The sequence below is a fragment of the Thalia democratica genome, chromosome 3 (genome assembly GCF_965202585.1).
Source record: "Thalia democratica chromosome 3, ktThaDemo2.hap1.1, whole genome shotgun sequence".
NCBI classification, from domain to species: Eukaryota; Metazoa; Chordata; class Thaliacea; order Salpida; family Salpidae; genus Thalia; species Thalia democratica.
The window spans coordinates 51,179,322-51,200,631 of NC_139167.1; the positions used below are offsets into that span (position 1 = coordinate 51,179,322).

Genomic DNA, 21,310 nt, shown 5'->3' on the forward strand with positions numbered 1-21,310 from the left:
AAAAACTATAAAACAAATTAGAACAGTGAAAGTATGATATAAGGCTTATGGTTAAAATGAATTTAATATACATTTATCTATGTATTTCAAGCCTAATTTTTTATAACACTAGTTTAAATAAAAGGTTTTAACTTTATGAATACAATACTTAGAAGTTTAATTTGTTTTTGAATTTATAAATTGATTATTTCAACAAAAAGATAGTTTAGTAAATTTTAATCTTAAACGATCTTTATTCTATAAAAATCTTTATATGTTAGTTAGTTTATTGAACAAAAAGCGAAAAAAAAACAAAAATTTTTGCTCAAAAATGTTTTGGTTCAATGACCTGGATAGCAAAAAGACCTCTCGGTCATCGAGTTGCATACCCAAACTTAATCAATATTATAATGAGCTAAAAATGAAAAATTTAAACTCTAAAACGAAAAGCTCTATAAAAAGAGACTCTATTAAACTTTACAACATTAAATATTTTTCTTAAGAAAAATAAATAGAAAAAAAAAAGAATTTTACAAAAAATTAAAGAATTTTTACACACTCATATATCTAACACTATATACACATAAATATATATCTAACTTAACGTTAAAAGGTTAAGTTTTTATCTGAAATTTCAATTTTAAAATTAATCCAGAACTTTGCAAATAAATTACCCTGTTATATAATTTAAGAAAAATAAAATATATATATTAAGTTATTTCCTTTTTTTATGTGTGTTTAAGAATTTCGACTCTACTACCAACTTATTTTAACCTATCAAAAAGTAAGTAACAGTAAAATATAACTATAACATTGAAGAAAAAATAAATAAAAATAACGTAAAACTGCAATATTCAAACAAAGTAAAATAAAGCTGTATCCATAAAAAAAATTGCTTAAACTAGATTAAAAGTATAGAATAAATATATCATTTTAGTTAAGTATTTTGTGCTAAAAAGTTTTTTTTTTTTTTCTTTTGATAATTTAAGTTGAAAATAAAAATATTTCACATTTGAATAGCTACATAAACTATTGTAATTTTTTATTTTTTTTTTATAGAATATTAAAGAAGTGATTTTTACAATAACTGAACTTAACTTTTATAAATAAAAACATGAAGGTACGTTACAAAAAAAAAAAAACAATAATAATTTTAACAACAATGATATTAACAACAACAAATTTCTCTCCACTAAATCAATCAAAAAAAAAAAAAAAAAAAAAAAAAACTCTTTTCTCTTTGAAAAACTTGTCTAAGTCTTAACTGAAATAATAGAAAGAAAACAACATTTGTAAACATAAAAAAGAATAATTTTACTTTGCTCAAAAAGAGATTTTTCTTTAATATAAATTTGCTTGAAACAGTTATCTCAGCTTGCTTTTTAAATACTTTATTTTCTGCTAAAATATAAACATCTTTAACTATTCTTTTTACATTTTCATGCAATAAAAAATATAAAATAATAAAGTATATATTAAAAAAAGTATCTTAAGGAATAGTCTTAAAAATAACTGGACAGAAAATGCTAAAATCTCAACTAAACCAATGTTAATGTAACCAAACAAATCTACTTTCCAACAAAAAATTAAAAAATAAACAAAAAATTGGATATTAAATGAATTACTAAATAGTTAACTTTAACTACAATCTTAGAAATAATTAGATAGAAAATGATAAAATCCAGTCTAAACCAATGTTACTGTGACCAAACAAACCAACTTTAGGACAAAAAAAAAACTAAAATATAAAAAAAATTATAAAAATTTGGATATTAAATGACAAGTACTATTAACTCCTTAAACAAAGTAAATAGGGAGTAGGAATGATCACTAATGACCTTGAGAATTACTATTTAAAAGATAACTTTTAAGTTCATGCTGGAACTTTCCAAAATGACTTATACTTTTTAAACTTAATGGCAACTTAGTCCACAACTTACTACCTTGGAAGGATAGTGATTTATGACCTATTTTGCTGTTGAATCTAGGTAGGAAAAAATTTGTTTCTGAAGACCTGGTATGATAATTATGTACATTTTTTACACTTTTATAGTAATTTTTAAAGTTATCTGGTAACAAATTGTTCTTAAACTTAAACATAAAAAGACCTAATTCATATAAATACAGACTCTCAACATTTAATATTTTTTTCTGAGATTTTAATTCTCTTACACTGTCATCATATTTCTTATAATGTATGCATCTAAGTGCTCTGTTTATGAGAACATTAATATCATTTATACATTTTTTATTTGCTCTTCCCCAGCACAACAAGCCATATCTAACATTGCTCATAAGCAAAGAATTAAAGATCAAATATAATGCTTTTTCATTTAAGAAGTGTCTGGTTTTATATAATATACCCAATGTTTTTTGTAATTTTGTTTTTATAGTTTCTATATGTTCTGACCATTTTAAATTTCTGTCTATAATTATTCCCAAATATTTATAGCTATTTGTGTTTGATATAACTGTTTTACCTATTTTTACATTAGGATCTTTATTTTTCCAAAAAATATTTTTTGATTGATATAAAATCATGCTTCTGGTTTTATTAAGATTTAATTTAAGTTTATTTTCCATTAGCCAATCTGATACCTTTTTAAGTTCTATGTTAAAATTTTTACTGTCATTTAGATATGTGTCTTTTGTATATGTTTTGTACAACATTGTGTCATCTGCGAAGTTGAGGATGTTAAGACCAGTGTTGTTTTGTAGGTCATTTATATGTATTAAGAATAATAACGGCCCTAATACTGACTAATATGGAATTTAAATTAAAAAAATTATTTAGAATAAAAGCGTATTAGACTTTCACTAAATTAACTTTATATTATTACATATATTGCAAATCCTGAAAGTATATAGATACCTTAAAATACTTATTTTAGATTTGAAAGTAAGTATAAACAGATTTATATGTTCTTTTATTAATTTTTATGCTGACCATCTCACATAGTTATACTTTCTGAAATCTGCATGTAATTTGCAGCAGATACGGTTATATTTTAAATTCAATAGTCTTTTCGTATAAGTTCTTATTTTTTTACTCGCTTAAGATTTTCAATACATCACAAAACAATGGTTTTACACGTATATTTTCTTATATTCACAAATACACTTACTTGTACAACATTGATATACAACCCTGATTTTTTATACTAAATAGCACTAAGTGGAAAACAATAAAAGTCCACTTGCAGCCTAGTTAATCAACACGTGGCGCGCTAACACTACTTAATAAAGAAATGGAAAACGTACGGGTTTCCAATACTATCTTTGATCAAAATATTGTTTTTACGGCAAATTTTTTCAAAACTTCGCTCCTGTGAGTACTTTACAAAACATGTGCGGCCGCAAAAAACTTTTTATAGTTAATCTAGAACGCAAGCTAAAAAGTTGCTCTTCACATACTTAAGGGCATGTACAAAATTAGTGTTGCAAACACAATACAAAAAAGATAACAGACACTAAATTCAGCAACATTATAAGTGTAATAAAAATTATTAAGACGTTAGGAAATTATTAAAAATATTCTATTATTTCAAAAAAGTATTTTATAGTACATATCAAGATAAGGTTGAACTTTAACTTTTGTAAAAAATGTATGTACTCATCTATGACATTAATTTATTTTGTCAAGTAGCTTTTGCAGAATCTCTGAACTATAAAAATACTTGATAATCTTTTTTTGAATAACCTATTTCACCTAAACATTTTGGTTTTCCCCCTAACCGAACATCCTGTTTTCAATTATTAGATTGCTTACACTCTTGTTTGGTGTCTTGTTTAAGGAATGAGTCTACAGTAATCTATACACATATAAAAAAGCTTTTGATTCCGTCTCCTATATTAAGTTAATTAAAATACTGTCGCAATACAAAATTTATAGCAGTCTAGTTAGTTGGTTCAAAGAGTTTTTAATTCATAGAACTCAAAAAGTAGTAATTTGCAAAACATTTTTTAAACATTTACCTAATTTTAGTGGAGTCCCTCAAGGAGGGGTTATTGGTCCACAACTATTTATTATTTACATGAATGATATAGCTTTAGAAGTTGATTAAACCAGCAACATTAACCTCTTCGCAGATTACACAAAAATCTTTAGCCATTCAAACAGAACTTTACAGAATTCCTTAGATAAAATTTACAATTGGCTTAAAGAAAGAAAATTAAACTTAAACACTGGTAAATATCATGTTCTAAATATTCAAAAAACACTAGTATCTCTACTTTTGAATTTAAAATAAACAATAAAAACTTATCTTCAATTAAAATGTTTAAAGATCTTTGAGTTTTTGTTGCTGAAAACTTAAAACGGAATGACCATAATAGTTACCTTTTCCGTATTTCATCAACTACATCTTTTCAAGTTTTAAAGAGCTTTAAGTCATCATCATTATACAAACATCCTTAAAAAGTTATTTCTCATATACATCCGTCCTAAGTTAGAGTATGACACACCAATCTAGTCTCCTTACTTAAAAACAGGTATTAATCATATAGAATCTGTTCAACGAAAATATATCAGATTAATCTTGAACCGCTGCAATATTTCTTATACGTCTTACCTTGATAGACTAATAAAAGTAATATTAAATCCTCAAAATACAGGAGGCTCGAATTTGGCCTCATTAGTGTTTTTAAACTAGTTAACGGTGAAAATAAAATTAATATACAATTAATTATTGAACTTTATAGAAAAAATTACTTACTGAAAGGAAATAACAAAAAAAATACATGCAAACATCATTTCAATAATAAGACTTGGTATAACTCTTTTTTATCATTCAATTCGAAAATGGAACAAACTTCCAAATGGATAGTTTCTTGCAAAAAAAGTTAGATAATTTCGAATTAAAGTTAAAAAAATTTTATTCAAATAAAATGTTTGTTAGTAAAATTACATTTATCAGTCGTTTTTATCAATCGATGATTTATTTCTGAGACTTAGCTTAGTCCATAGTTCAGTTTTTTTAACAGCGCCTATCCTCTATTAATGATTAGTACTTTTTCAATATGTTAAATGATTATTTACCTGGCCAGTATATTGTTAATGTGTTTAAGGCTTTAGTTTTTTTTTTGTTAGTCAATGCATTTAAATATTTCATGTTGATCGTTCTACATCAAAGCGTAAATAAGTGTAAGTCTGTGGTTAAAATTTTTGTTTTTTATGTCCGTATATAAATTTTATACATATTATATTAAAATATGTTTTTATCTTTGTTTGAAACAAAATAAACTTTTTGTGTTATTTTTATTTTTGATTTATTTCGTTATGTGTCTTTCTGTTTAAGTGGCCTAGGTTTTGATGCCTAGGTCCATCATATGGACAATAAACTTGCAATAATAATAACAATCAACGAATGACAGAAGTCAGTTTTAGTATTATCTTGAATCTTTTGCTTACTTTTAGCTTTTTCTACCTACCATTTTGATCTTATATTGGCCGTTATTGAACCACAACTGATGTTTTCAACCCTTTTGCTAAACATAGTCTTATTTTAGCAACTCGTCGATTTTCGGATGGTATTTTTTTATCTTCTGTTTTACCTTCTTGAAGCTGAAAATTTCTATCGTTATGCTTCCATTTCATAGTAGTTAGTTTTTGTCATCATTGAAGCTGAAGTCGTAAACAAACTTAATAGATAGTTTTAAATTGTCTTTTTACAATTGTACTCACTCTAATTATTTTGTATGATTTGTTGCATATCCTTAAGACTATCAAAAAGACATAATTTAATACTACCGATTCAATTTTCTGAGTCTAACTTCAATACTCATTAATTTTCTGAATTTTTTATTTTATTAAACTTTTTATATCACTTAAAACACCACATTTTTATCATCAAAATGGTACTTTTTTATTTCACTTAATATAGTAATATTTTAGGAAAAATTGGAAATATTGGCATTTACTCTTTGCTCATCTTTTGTTAAACTGTGCCTGTAAATTTTACTGATGTTCAGCTTCTTTCAAACTACTTTAAAATAACGCACATCGGATCATTTTATAACAATTCGGCTCACACTATACCATAACTAGTATTGTTAATTTATCAAAATATACTAATTTGAGTGTTAGTTACTGATAAAACATATGTTTAAACTCTTTTGAAAAAAAGGTTTAAAACTTTTTTTAATAAATAAATAGTGTCCTGGGCATGACGTTAAACTGTTTCGGTGTATGACTCGATAACCGAAAGGTTTTTTGTACACCAGGTCCATTAATCAAACCTTTTGAGCGTTTTTTTTTTTGTCGTTCAATAAACAATATTATTCTAACTTACGTTGATAACATTAAAACAGGGTTGCTACTCTTGTAAGTAAAAAAACCTTCCTGAGTGTTCATAAACTAGCCTAATTTACATCAAGCTAGCCTGAGTTTGAAGGAAACTTAAAAAAGTATTCATGAGTCAAAAACTGAAAAGCACAATGTTAGCCAATCTTGACTACCTAAATATCATAAAATAGCAACGAAAGGACTCAATAAAAGCATAACTTTCAAGAAAAAATGAAAGTCATAGAAACAGCCTCAGGCCTAGGAAAAGTATGTAAACTAGTCTTAGTTTTTCAGCAATGTTAAAACTGGAGACGGGTCAGTTTTGCACTAAACACTTTTGCATAAGATTTAAAAAAATAAAAGAGAAAAAAAGCAAATACAGATATATTAAAAAAAAAATACCGACCAAGGGTAAGACGTAACATTGATAGTAAAAAACAAAGTAATAACAGTAAATAAAAAACCAACAAATATTAAGAAAAAAAAGTTACCGACCAAGGGTAAGGAGTAACAGTGATAGTTTAAGAAAAATAGAAAGTTAACAAAAAATTAATAAATAATTAAGAAATAAGAAGAAAAATGCTTACAGACCAAGGGTAGGGGTTAAAGTTGCGGTAAAAAAATTAAAATAATAAAAATAAACAAACAAAGTTTAAACCCGTGCAAAAGTTTTCCTTCGTGCATTTTTGACACCTCACCGTTAAAACTAGACTATTTCAGGTTTTTCAAAAATTTCAAACTAGCTGGATTAGCCTGAGTCTGTGGCAACCCTGTTATATATATACTTTTTTTTCAACAATTAAAAATGTTCTAAATTAAACATTATATTATCAATGCGAATCTGCAGAAACGTATACTTATGTGCAAAAAAACTTGCTTTTATTTCAGCTTAAAATGACTGCTTTTAGTATTCATTTATACTTGTTATGCACTCCTGAGAGATAATTTTGACATAATATATACGTACTCTTTAGCACTTTCAGTTTTGTAAAAACTAAACGAGTTAAAAACATCTAAATTGTATACAGTTAGCGCATTAAAGATTTAATTTGTCAAAAAGCTGCATTGCAAAGTTGATTCTAATGGAGGCTGCAGCTTTTTCTTCAAAATTCAAAATCATACAATTTCATATTACAAAAATTTGCATAATTTAATGTTGTATCTATTGACTACATTAAATGTTTGATTTTGAAAACAATATAAAGGTTTTTGATTTAAATTGTGATTTTTTTATACTTATTTTCAATGAAAGTTTTATGGGTTAACACAAGTGGCAGCACATAAAGAGTAATAGGGGGTGTAGAGTAAAATAAATTACCTTGTATACAGTAACCACTCGTACTTCAACATTCCATTTTTGAAGTATTTACATAACTGCATATTTTCATATTAAACTCAATAACATTTGAGGTAGCTTATGTTGCTGTGTTCCCGCCAGGACGTTATCACGCGTCATTTCAGATGTTTAAATTTTTGCAGATTCGTAACTTTTTTGAGCTAGCTACGTCCCTGCTACACTTGTTTACCGTTTCTTAGACATTTTAAATATTTTTTTACAAATTTTCTTTTATAATTAACAAATTAAACTTAATACCTTAAATATAGTTTTGGTTTATTTTTTACTTTTTTTCTTAACAGGGTACTTCAGTTTATATTTCAAAGAATTATTTTCAAAGTTTTTCTAATAAATCTATAAAAGAATCACGTGTATAAGATAATCGACTTTAAATGATGTTTGATATATGCATGGTAAAATCCTTTGTAAAACTGCCTAAACTCTAAACAAAAAAGTTTTTAAAGATTTCTTGTTTGTTAACGTAAACATTATCAATTTAAATAGAAGCTAGAGAAGATTATTTATGATCTTTACATACTGCTAAATGTTTATAAATTAACTACCGTACTCAATTAGGAAATTATTCTTTAGTAAATTAATGATTTTTAAATGTTTTACGAGCATGGGTTGAAATTTTTTAAGAAGATTTTGAACAAAACACATTTTTTAAATTGACTTTATTGAGTTTTCGTTTAATCTTAAATGCAAATTCTACTTTAAAAAATTGTAGTGGGTTACAATTGATAGTGGTTGGACTGAATTAGAATAGTTAAAACGATCAATAGGTTTTTTTTTTTTTCTAAAGACTAATAATTTATTTTCGATTAAACACAGCAACCAAAAAATCATGATTAAATAAGTTATTAACCCAAAGTAGAAAACGTATGATTATAACGAATAAAAATAACACTTATACTCTTAAACAATTTTGATTTAGCTTTAATTTACACAGAAATATGATGTTAATCTTTGAAGTGAAGTATCATTATCTTAAAATGTATATAAAATAATAAGTACGACATTCATACAAAACTCGACTAGAGTCTATAAAAAAAACAATATATATAATTTTAAAAGACTAAGTATAACGAAACAAAACTTTAAGCTTTTTAAATAATGGTTTCAAAAAACTGCTGAAAGACATTGAACTTTTATTGTAGTTTAAGTACATTGTTTTTTTTTTACTTTTTGGTGAATATTAAATGACACAAAAATAAAAGCCACTGTAATAAATAATATTTCTATTTGTTTTGGTAATGTTTATAAGAACAGCTTGTAATATTTTTTACAAAAGAAGAATTATCATAAAACAACATAAAAAACTAATTACATATCATCAGAAAATCATAGGTTAATATGCAAGTAGTTTGAAATAGGTTATGATTTTTTTTCTAAATGACTACAATAGCAACGTAGAATAAACAACTATACATAAACAGACAAAAAGTTAATTACACTACTTTCACCACTGTATAAAATAACCAGTTTCTTTTCATTCAAACTGCAATTTAATTTCAAAAACTTTTCGTCTTCTTCAAGTTTAATTTTTGATTTTTCTTTAATGTTGTCTTGCTTTATCTGTAAATTATTTTCTAGTACAGTTGTAAATATTTTTAAATTAACATTTAAAACATAAATGTTATATTATTAAACTTGATGGGGAAAATTACCTGAATCATATGAAGAAAATTATCAGAGCAGATGTAAACAAAAAACACTTTTTGTTTGTTTTCTACAAAATCGCAGGGGTATTCATGGGATATCTCACTTTGCAGATCGATTTCGTCAACTTTTTCAAACTTGGACCAACTACTGATGATCACCTTTTTAGAAAAAAATTTAGTATAGACTATCAACTCAAAAAACTAAAAAACTTTGAAACCTTTTACAAAACATAGTTTATATAGAAAACCAGCAAGTGTAATGTATGTATATATATATATTTATTTATTTATTTAAACTTGAGCATAACAGCAATAAAACCTATTGTTTTTAGTAAATATCTTTCAATCTGTTATCAAACCAAACTATAATTTGCAAAATGTTTTAAGTAAATAAGTTCATTCTAAATATGTATACTTCATAAGAAAAACATTTGTCTTTGCAACAACTTAATAATAATGGTTCAGAATCGGTAGCGCAGTTAGTAATTATATAGATTGTTTTGTATATAAAATATATTTGGAAGAAACAAATGGTAATTGTTGTATATGACGTCATACTACAAAAAATAGTTTTACACGCATGAATTATTTCAGACACTTCATACCTGGTCGGTGGAAGATATACAAAAAACTTTTGAATTGTCGTTCAAAATGTGTAACTTGTGAACTGGATCGGGATTTTTGAAGCATCTGATAGTGTCTCCGTTTGCACCTGAGTTAATTAATTTTACTTAAACTGTATCTAGAACTTGTCAAATATACACTTTCGAAATGTTTATAATAACTTACAACCTGATTTCGTTTTCAATAAAAAAATAATAATTAGCTATTAAACTACAGTATGCAAAACATGTTATTGAAAATTAATAATAAATGAAAATTTGACATTGATACAGTTAGTAAACTATTAATAAGATTAGTTATCTTTCCAGTAAGTTATGATAATTAATCTAGTTACAGCAAACAATTCAAATTTTTGCAAACAAACCGATAAAAGTGCAGATGGAGGAGTCGTCGAGACAAGCAAGAATTTCTCCATTACTGTCGTACATGAGAGATGTGATTCGGTGGGTCGTTTCGTTCACAACTCGGTAACTTATCGTCTGTTTATATTAAAATACTTTACAAAATAAACCTAAAACAATATCTTTTTTATTTTCAAGTTAAGGCCATAGGGGGGTAGCCATGTTTTTTACAAGTTGATCTTGTTTTATAGACTTTTTCTAAGCTTCAAGATGCTTTTTATCGTTTTAAAAAATTCGAATTATTTTTTGAGATATGTCGGTCAAAGTCGGGCCGCATAAGAAGTTCTTTATGGGGAGGGAAAACTAAAACAGCGAAAAAAGACTATTTTGTTTAAAATCTATCTCCTCCTACATTTTTCAAGCAATTCTCTTCAAACTTTTACAGTCTAATCTTTATATAATATCAAAAAATCGTTACTTTGGACTTGAAAAAAAATTTTGTAAAATTTTTTTTTTTTGAAAAAAAAAAAGACTTTATTTTTTTAATTTTTATTTTTTTAAATTATTAAAATTCATAAGTAACGTTTTTTCCTATTAATATAAGGAACACTTCCTAAAAATTTGAAGAAGATTGCTTGAAAAATGAAGGAGGAGATAGATTTTTAGTGAACTTTAAAATTTCCGAGAAAATTGACCACGAAAAATTTGCAGTCTATATGTTTGTATCGGAAACTTTATACAAAAAATAAAATATCTTAAAAGCTAATTGATATTTTTGAATTCTATAAAAACTGACTTGTAGTTTGTTCTTAAAGCTTTCATATAAAAGCCAAAGTTATTTTTTGTAAAAAAAAAGTGTTGGACCCCCCTATGGCCTTAATGTGTGTTTCCTTAAAATTTTAACAAACTTTATGATAAGTTTATATGGCATTTATAAAATCATCAAAACTAAAACGCTTTTCCGTAAACAACTTTTTTTTTGAATAAATTATTTACTTCATACAACTACTTCTCTTTATTATAACTCAATATAGTATAATGAATCGACCAAAACTAAGATGACAAGCAATACAAAAACACGAACCATTTCACCGACAATCTTCCACACGATGACCATGCTGGTGACGTCACAGTGGTAAGAGGTGACGTGTGAGGCGACGGCCACCGAAGTTCTCATGGGATGGCAACAGATGTGGGAGATGTTGCGGCACTGCTTCATGATCAGCGACTCGCTCACACCATGGCGGGTTTCCACGTTGAACAGCTTCAGGTACCCGTTGTCGGATCCGATGAACAACTAAAGAAACATTTCAATTAAAAAAAAAAACTGCTGAACTTATAGCAATTTTTCACTAAAAACAAAGTAATAAGTTTATGGCACGTTTTATTAATAGATATTCGGCGATATCTACCCCTTAGGAACAAGTAATAACTAGTAAAGGGCTGAAATATTATACCAATTATCAATAAAAAAGGGACGATACCTTATAAAAAATGCGATAGTTTTTGATAATGAAAACGATTTAGGAGAATACCTAGTCTAGAAAAATCTAACGTGATTAAAGTTATTAGGCAGATACATGTATGATTTTAAAAAATTAAAATTATAAACAAATTTTACATAGTAAAGTTCTTTCTCGCTTATCCCTGGCCATGTTGGACAAGATTTTTTTGTAATTAAGGCCGGATTAGTCTTTAGCCGGAATATGCAATGCTAATCATAAAACGTACACTTAATTATCTATTTACTTTTTTTGAACTTCTCCAACAAACCAAAGAATTAAAACTTACAAAAAATAAACGAAACAAACTACTGTAAAGTTTAATATTAATCTAAAGAAAGTAAACTACATCGTAAACAGTTTTACTAATGTAGAAACTCTTTCGGATAAAAGAAAGAATGGAAGTATGTTTGAAAAACTTTCTTGTTTCTCAGTATAAAACTCACGGAATCAGATAAATTGTTATAGAGTTTTTGTATAAACCAAAACTCTACTACTTAAAACGTAAAAATTGTTTAAAACTCCAGGTTTTTTAGTGATTTATGTTCAAAATTCCAGTTTTTTTTTGAAATTTCTCAAATATCAGGTTTTTCCAGGATTTGTGGCTCTAGAGCAACCATGATTTATAGTAATGCATTGGTTTTAGCCGAATAACAAATATACTTCTCGACTAAATCGGCCGGATAAGCGAATAACTGTATAAGTGAAGACCGGATAAGTGAGGTATAACTGTACTAAATCAAAGATAATCTTTTTTTATTAAAAACCTAGGGTTAATAGAAAAATTAGAATGACCTTTGTAAAAAATTATGCAGTATGACTTAACTTCAGGTTTTCAAAAGATTTCAATTTAAATATAATAATAAATATACCTATTCGGAAAATTTAAAACTTTAATACTTTTTCCACTTTATACATTTTTAATTAGAGTTTCAAACAAATAACTGAAAAGAAAACTGTTACCAATGTAACAATAAATGATTTCTTCTAAAAGTAACCGTTTATGTTATTTTTTTAATGGTCAACTTGTAATCCTTGTAAAATAAATTTAATAACTTCATTTATAAATATTAAGTATAAAATTAAGCTGTATTTAATGAAAACAAAAGCAGGACTAATTTTTTTAATTACTTTATTTGGTGATTTTGGATACCAGGATATTGCAGAGACTTTATACTTGAAATCGAACGAAGGCATTATTTCGAACTGAACTTGTTCATTAAGAACGGAGAGATTCCACATTTGAAGGAAGCCTTCATCATACAAAACTGCTATCTTGTCCATTGTTTCATTGAACCTTTAGAATATCATGTTGCTGAAATGCAGTTGTTTATAAAATAAAACTATTTGAAATTCACTAACATGTAATGCTTTATACTCAATTCGTTTTCCGTCTTCAACAAATCTTTTTGACTGACTGCAAATTTCTTAATAGAAGCTTTCTTTTTATATTCTTTCGATTCAGAATTATTCCTTCTAGCAGTTAATATATTTAGCAAATACTATCATTTTTTATTTTTTATTTTTGTTTTAATATCAAAATTAGAGTACTCTTACCTATTAGTTCCATCATAGGCTGATGTACTTTCAAATTTGTTTTCTTTTTTAGTGCTACTAAGAGATCGGTTCTGAAAACAAAACATAAATTAGTAGTGTTAGTAGTTAAAACTTACTGTAAATAATTTGTTTAATGTTGTCAATTCCGTATATAACATAACACTTTTTCGGTAAAAGAATTCAAAATTTTTTGTTCTTTATTTCAAAAAACACTTAAATTTATCAGAAAAAATGTACTTAAATATAAGTAAAATTCTTACAAAGTTCTTATTAGAAGACGCTCTGAACAATTCTCTTCTTTTTTCTTCGGCAATTTGTTTTCTGCTCTTAATTGAAGAAATTGGATCAAGAGCTGGTTTAAAATAATTGGGTGAAATGTGTTCTGCTGAAACGGATGAGCTTGGAGTATTGCTTTGTAAGCCTTCAGGTTAGGTATATTTTATTTTTACTAATAAGCACTTATAGATTTTAATTCAACATTATCTCTCATATAAAAACTTTAAGAAGTAAAGTTGATTCTGATAACTAAATGTTACTTTTAATTAGGAATTACTTAATATCATACAAACAATGGCTGTAGCTAGTATCCGTTAAAAAAGATGAATTAACACATTTTTGAGTTTAAAAATTATTAAGCACTATTTAATTAGTAAACTTCAATTGTATCTGTTAATCGATGACTACTTTTATTTTTTGGAACAAAACAGTAAACATAAAGTAGTTATACACTATATAGTGTAGTAATATATTTTTCAACGTTTGATGTTAGTTAAAATCAAAGCTTAAACACATAGCAAAAAAATTTAATTAAAAACCTAATTTTAATATTTTTTTAAGTTCAAAAACAGTTATGAAAATTAATAAATAAACAAAAATCACTTGTTATTAAAAACAAACTAATTGCAAGTCATGTACAACAAACATTTAAGTTTTTGTAATTTAAAACTTACCGCTTGAATTGTTATTAGTTTGTTGTGTAGCTAAGTTTTTTTCTGTTTTTGACTTTCCCAAACTAAAGTTAAAGCCAAGTTTTCGCTTGCTAGAAGAAGCTGCTGACGAAGGTTCGGGTCTGTAATTTAAGTTTTTAAGGTTCGTTGAAGTTTTTTAGTGTTTTAACTTTTAAGTTTAAATAGAACTGAACTGAAAAAGTAAAAGGGTTATTAAATGGTCAAGATAAAAAGTCTTGAAAACTATGGGGTAATACATCTTTAAAGTTAGCATATAAATAAAATTTATTTCATGTGCTCACAATTTAGCAGGTACTACAGCAGCAATAGGAGCCTCAGAATAAATATTTAGTTTTTCTTTATTAAGCGAAGATTCAACAAAATGAGGTTGTGAAATTTTGATACATTCAAGCTGATTTACGAGTTTGTTGTTTTCTGCAATTAACTTTTCATTCTTCTGCTGTAACTCATGATAGCACTGAACAAGCTTTGGAGCTTCCTGTCTAAAAATATTATAAGAAGTTAAATAAACAAATTTATAAGGAGTCTATATTACGATTATACCTTGCAAAAGCTACAGAAATAAAATTTTGAAGAGTGGTTAGTAGGGTGTCGTTCCAAACCTTAGTAAAATAACCGCCAAAAGTTTTACTTGACTCAGGATTGGCAGTATATGGAAGCTTGTACCAAAAAGATAGTTCTTCTGACATTTCCTAAATAATATAAATTAAATAACTATTGCTTTTAAACTTAACAAAAATAACAATTGATACATTATTAGAAATTTTAACCGAAAACAATACTTCAATAAATTTCATTAAGATATCAAATTTATAGAAAAAATAAAATATGCAAAAGTTGCAAACAATAAAAAACAATTTTACCTTTGTATACTTTTCAAAAAACTCATGACATTTTTCCTTTTTATTACACTTGATGCAGTTAACTAGATATAATTGCATAATTCTAAGTTCTAGCTTACTGATTGTTTCCGTGTACGTAGCATCAAAGGCATTTGTGAAAACTTTTACATGTAAGTGTTTCCAGTAAGCCTTAAGTTGTTCTACATCAAAGGAATGCACGTAGGTTAATATCTGCTGCACTACTTTGTCTGCCTATAATTCAGAAATATTCAAAACACAGCAAAACTCATAAACATATTAAACCTAAGTTACACATCTTTTTAGTTTATAACAGCATAAATTCTTAGTATATGTATTTTAAAACTTTTTTTTTTTAATTTATGCAAAACAGTGCAATAAGCTCGAAAACATAGTAAAGTATTATATTGTTTTGTTATAGAAAATCATTAACTAGCTCAAATAACTTAATTTATTTAAATTTTTAATCTTCAATTATTTTTTTAGTTACTTTTTTAGATAATTTATGTATAAGTATTTGCCTATCATTTTAGAATAGGGATTGGCAAACTGTAACCCGTGACAAAGACCTGCGGCCCGCGAGCACGTTTATTTTTTGAGTGGAATGCGGCCCGCAAAAGAAAACTCTGTGTCCCGCAATTAGGTAAATGTGGCCTTCTGAGCAAAAATATATTTCAAGTCAAATTGTTTTTGGTAATTTGGTTTAATTTGATTAATTTCGTTTTAAGTCCCTGTATAACATTTAAAACAATCAAAAGACTTTTCTGCTTTAGCTTAAAAATGTGAAAAAAACAGTTTAGCATTCAACAAGTGTTTTTTTTTTCTCAGTTTCATAAAGTTACTGAAAAGGGGGCGATTTAGTAAATGAGTTTGGGAAACCCTGATATAAAGCTTTCAATATAATTTTAATACAGGTTAAAAACAACAGTTTTTTGCTGAATTCTATCAAACTTCCAGTACATCACTTAAACCATCTGTGTATGATTCATGTTTGTAATAAACAGCTCTATCAGCAAAATACTTGTATTATCACATTATAAACACAGCTTGTCTGAAAAAAGACACAATTTTTTAGCATTTCTTAGCATAAATGTATCTAGATAAACAAATGACATATAAGGAACTTTTACAATTTTTGTTTATATATCACAGTTTCACTATGGAAGTGTCCTTGCTACAGATCATCAATACTAAAAAAGTCTTTACGGACTTTTAATCAATTTTTACCATTTGAAGGCTTTGGGAAACAAGGAATTTTGTAAATTTAAACTGACAAAATCTGAATTTTTTTTTAATTTTATAAAATTTCCTGACTTTTACTGACTTTTTTTTCAAAACCCCCCATTTTTACCTGAATTTTCCTGACTTTCGTCATTTTTTTAAATTTTTCCTGACTTTTCCTGATTTCCTGACCGAGTGGCAACCCTGTTCATGTTTATACTTCACAGGAAAAACATTTTTTAAACAGGTAATAATGAAATTTTCAAGTACAATGATTAACTATTTTAATTTTATTATCTATAACATTCCTTGTAGGTAATCAGATTTGTATGGTTTTGCAGTATAATCTTCTGTTACTGTATGTAAAACCTTATACAGAAATTATCACGAGAATTATTCAGGGTTGCCACTCGGTCAGGAAAAGTCAGGGTATCAGGAAAAGTCAGGAAAAATTTTAAAAAATGACAAAAGTCAGGAAAAGTCAGGTAAAAATAGGGGGTTTTGAAAAAAAGTCAGGAAAAGTCAGGAAATTTTATAAAATTAAAAAAAAATCAGATTTTGTCAGTTTAAATTTACAAAATTCCTTGTTTTCCAAAGCCTTCAAATGGTAAAAATTGATTAAAAGTTCGTTAAAGTCAAAAAAAAATTCCTAGAAATTTACAAAAATATTTAATTTTATTTCCAATGCCTTCACCTGGTATAAATTAGTAAAATATCCTTTATAAAACGCAAAAATATTCTATTAACATATTGAACAAGTACCCTACTTGAACGAGCAGATTTTGTAAGCTTTTTAGTATTGATGATCTGTAGCAAGGACACTTCCATAGTGAATCTGTGATATATAAACAAAAATTGTAAAAGTTCCTTATATGTCATTTATTTATCTAGATACCTTTATGCTAGGAAATGCTAAAAAATTGTGTCTTTTTTCAGACAAGCTGTGTTTATAATGTGATAATACAAGTATTTTGCTGATAGAGCTGTTTATTACAAACATGAATCATACACAGATGGTTTAAGTGATGTACTGGAAGTTTGATAGAATTCAGCAAAAAACTGTTGTTTTTAACCTGTATTAAAATCACATTGAAAGCTTTATATAGTTTCAAGTGTTAGATTATGTATTTTAGAATAAGTTTAATTTAAGAGTATGATTTAGAAAAGCCAGGAAAATTTTGGTAAAAAGTCAGGAAAAGTCAGGAAATTTTTCTCGGCTTGATCAGTGGCAACCATGATTATTGTAATGCACAGTAACTACATCTGCTACTTTATAAATTTCTTAAGAACTTTTTCTTATCAGTCTGTAGTTACTGAACATAATCATGTGCTTTGTTGAAACTGACTTAAGGAATTTTTTATGTTTCTTCGAATAACTTCTAACTAACGTTTTTTAAGTTTACATTTACTCTTTTTAAATGCAATATTTTTATGGCAGATAAAGTATTGCTATAATGCTCAATAAAAATAAGTTTTTAATGATAATTAATATCTTAATAAATGTTTATTCTTCCGTTAAAAGTATTTAAGAAACTTAATTGTCCTTTCAAGCTGAATTAAAATATTATTTTTTTCTATATAATTGCTTTACTGTTAATAAATTTTGTTATTTCTTTATTTCGTGAAGTTTATTTTGAATAGGTAGTCAAACAAACAGGCTATTTTCAAAAATTGAAAAATCAGATTAGTTAGACCTGTAATAGACATTTTCAAAAACTCAGGTGTGTGAAACTTTCATTACAAACACTTTTGATAAATCTTCAAATTCACAGAATAGTTTTTATGACTGTAGTGTAGTTTATTAATTGTTATTTTTTCCAGTTTACTTGAACATAATGTACTTTTTTATAACAATCATATTTTAATTAGGTAGATCATTTTTAATTCCTAATTAACAAGGATTAACAGCAAGCTCTTAGCATTTTCAACTTTTAATAAACTTAGGCTTGTTCGATATAACTCACACATTTTTGCTATTAAAGTGGCAACCATGAAAAAGACAAATAAATTACTAACAAGCTATTATTTTAAAGTATTTGAGCATTAATTATGTTAGAAAATATTTTTTATTTTTTTAACGATACAAATAAGTATTAATTTTGTTTAGTTAACTAATTACTGATTTGTTTTTAAAGTTTAAACTATTTAAAACGCAAAAACTGTCTTCAAAAGTTAATGTTTTTTAAAGAAGAAAAAGTGTTTCATAATATAAAAAAATGTATAAGGTGACCCATAAATGTTTTCAAGCTCGGTTTTTATAGAGAGTTAAGTTGTAAGTAAGATAATAAAGACAGTAAGTTAACTTGATTAAGTGATTAAGATAGTACAAAGTTTTTTAAGACTTAAGTATATTAGTCAATCTAAATGTTATTCCAATGAATATGTATAATTAAATAGGCATTTTTTGGCATAGCTAAATGTCATTAAAAATAACAAACTGAATAAAATTAAAATTTACTTCAGTGTGACTAAAACCAAAAAAAAATTAATGCAACTAAAAATGCAGCGCGCCAAGATTTTGGAAACTTTAAATTTGGCCCGAGCAGCAACTACTTGCCAATCCCTGTTTTAGAACTTGCTTGATTAGCAGAAATCCTATGAGATATTTAAAATAATCTGTTTTTATGTTAATTCAAAATAAAATAAAATTGTGTTTCTCACCCGAAAACCTTTTTCTTTTTCTGATGAAAGCTCAGACTCGAAACACTTCAATGTGTTGGTAAAGGACCGCTTTATAAGATACTCTTTAATCAAATTATCAATTGTTATACTTGCAGCAGACCATGGAATAGAAGTCAGAGGCATTATACTTAATAAGCTACATAAAAAAATTGACATAAATAATACAAAAATCCAACAAGTGTCTTAATCTTATACTTAATAATTTACAAAAATAGTTTTCAAGAAGAGTAATTTAAATAAAAACTAATTTTGGTTCTAAATTAGTAATGTTTTTTTAATTTAATCAGTATGTTAAAAAAAAACTGTGAAAACTTTATTGAAATTAAACAAATATCAGCCTAAGGCAACACACTAATAAAGCTTTACATCATTTCATAATTTCATTTTTAATGAGTTTTAACTAAAGAAGGTAATATTTAACTGTTTTTCTATAGAAGTTGATAAAAAAGTTTTCTAGTATTCTTAATTAAATTTGAAGTTGTATTCTTTTAGATATCTAACAAAATTGTTTATAAAACTAAACTTAAATTAGTTTAAGTAAATATTTCCTAAAAATTACCTAATACTTAACTATAAGGAATTTAAATACAACAAAAACTATTTCATGTTATAAAAATAAGTGTCAAAGAGTACTTCATTTTAACTTTTATGAAGTACTTTTAGTTTTTATTTACCATTAAAATAAAAATTTCTAAAAGAATTAGAAACAGAATAAAAATCACTATTAATTGAAGATTGATGAGACTCAACGGAACTTGTCCTTTTCTCCATAACAATCAGCCTTCTTGACGAGTGATGATTTAGAACTTGCTCATAATTTCCAACCAAAGTAAGTGATGGATGCTTTGGCACAAAATCATCAGTGTACTTATTTCTGTTTACCGGAAGGAAGTAAACCAGCCTGCCACCAACAACTAATGATGCAGCTGAAAAGTTCAACAAATCTTTGAAAACTTGATCAAGATGATACTGCTTTTTTTCTGGATAGTGCTGTGAGCAATCATCCCAAGCATTCATGTCTTCTTTCTTGTGCCCAACCTTCCTACTACTTTCTCTTATTCCATAAGGAGGGTCTGTAATTATGGCATCAAAAATTGGTAAAGCAGTCTTCCAAGGGTGCTTTGCTGCATCAGCAATTAGAATATCAACATACTTGTCTTGCAAGCCGTACTGCTTTAAATTGGTCAGAATTGACTCATCTTTAGCTCTGTTAATTACATTATGTTTGGATGATTTACCAACAGCATGGACAATGTTATAGTTTATGTCACCTCCACACACATACCCTCCAAAATGAGCAGCTGAGACTAATATGCTTCCAGACCCAACAAAGGGGTCAAGGACAAAACTTCCCTTTACTACCTGTGCCACATTTGCCATGAAAAAACTCATTTCAGGTTCCATGGAGGTGTTTCCAATAAATTTACGCTTTGGCAGAGCATAAGTGTCCAACAATTTTCTGGGTCCTTCACCAACTAAACGTCCAAAAAACAAAAACTTTGGATAATTGTTATCTTTCAACTCAGTGTAATCTTCAAATAAATAATATTCTTGATCAGGAGCTTTTAAGTTAACATTACCTTTAACTGGAAAAGCTTCGTCTGTGATCATTTCCATTTTTTGTCTCTGTTCAGCCATTGAAACTTTTTTCATTATACCTTTAACCCTCATGCAAAATGACACGCTCTTGTTTAAAAGCAAAAGTTTTTCATCATTTAAATTTTGTTCCAAGTCCCTATTTAAATCAGGAAAAGAAGCCCCTTGACCCCACAACTCAATTACACACTTACACAAAATCAATCTTGGAAGCATCATTTTTACATGGTCACAACTTTCAAGTTCTACTATTGCATAAGAAGCATTGTTAATATTATTCAAGTCATTATCCTTTATTTTTAAAATAATGTTTAAAGTTTTAGCAACAGACTTTAGCTCTCCAATAGAAAATTCAAACAAATGGTCACCTGGTTTTTTTTGACCGAACAAAAAGAAAAAACTTTTCATTTTATATAGATTCTGAAAATTAATAGTTTTAAATCAAAAAACACATGGAATTATACATGCTTAATAAAAATTTTAAACATTAATTTTAACTCAAAAAAACCATTAGTTTTTCTAATTGTAATATGAAATATTTTAAAATTTAAATATATGAACAACTTTATTTTTAGTTATTTTAAAAGATTATACATACATTGTTTAAGCTAAGAATAAGATGATATAACAATTTCAAGTTTAATGAAATTGGCTGCTAAAGCACTTTATATTACTAAATAAATAAATAAGATTTTTA

The 21,310-nt window shown here is 26.6% G+C and overlaps 1 protein-coding gene and 1 pseudogene across 1 annotated transcript; both read right to left on the reverse strand.

The window, feature by feature from the left end:
- Positions 1–8,794: 8,794 nt before the first annotated feature.
- On the reverse strand, positions 8,795–19,140 carry LOC145832373 (WD repeat-containing protein 91-like). Its single transcript, XM_082939691.1, has 14 exons — positions 18,997–19,140; positions 15,118–15,348; positions 14,798–14,946; positions 14,536–14,736; positions 14,237–14,355; positions 13,547–13,707; positions 13,287–13,357; positions 13,092–13,205; positions 12,861–13,026; positions 11,312–11,524; positions 10,251–10,365; positions 9,868–9,974; positions 9,269–9,421; positions 8,795–9,176 (listed from the first exon to the last, which is right to left on the reverse strand). Exons 1-14 carry the CDS (start codon positions 19,138–19,140, stop codon positions 9,024–9,026), a joined length of 2,097 nt encoding a protein of 698 aa, XP_082795817.1. The 3' UTR covers positions 8,795–9,023.
- A 543-nt stretch (positions 19,141–19,683) lies between these two features.
- Positions 19,684–21,027, reverse strand: LOC145831844 (tRNA (guanine(10)-N(2))-methyltransferase TRMT11 pseudogene; annotated as a pseudogene).
- Between the last annotated feature and the right edge of the window lie 283 nt (positions 21,028–21,310).

Coding starts and splice junctions, on each gene's coding strand:
- LOC145832373 (XM_082939691.1), bottom strand. CDS start 19,140: ATGCCTCTGACTTCTATTCCATGGTCTGCTGCAAGTATAACAATTGAT. Junction 11,525..12,860: donor ATCCAAAATCACCAAATAAA/GTAATTAAAAAA, acceptor ATGTTTCTTTAG/TTGTTCATCGGATCCGACAA. Junction 10,366..11,311: donor GGAAGATTGTCGGTGAAATG/GTTCGTGTTTTT, acceptor TAATATAAACAG/ACGATAAGTTACCGAGTTGT.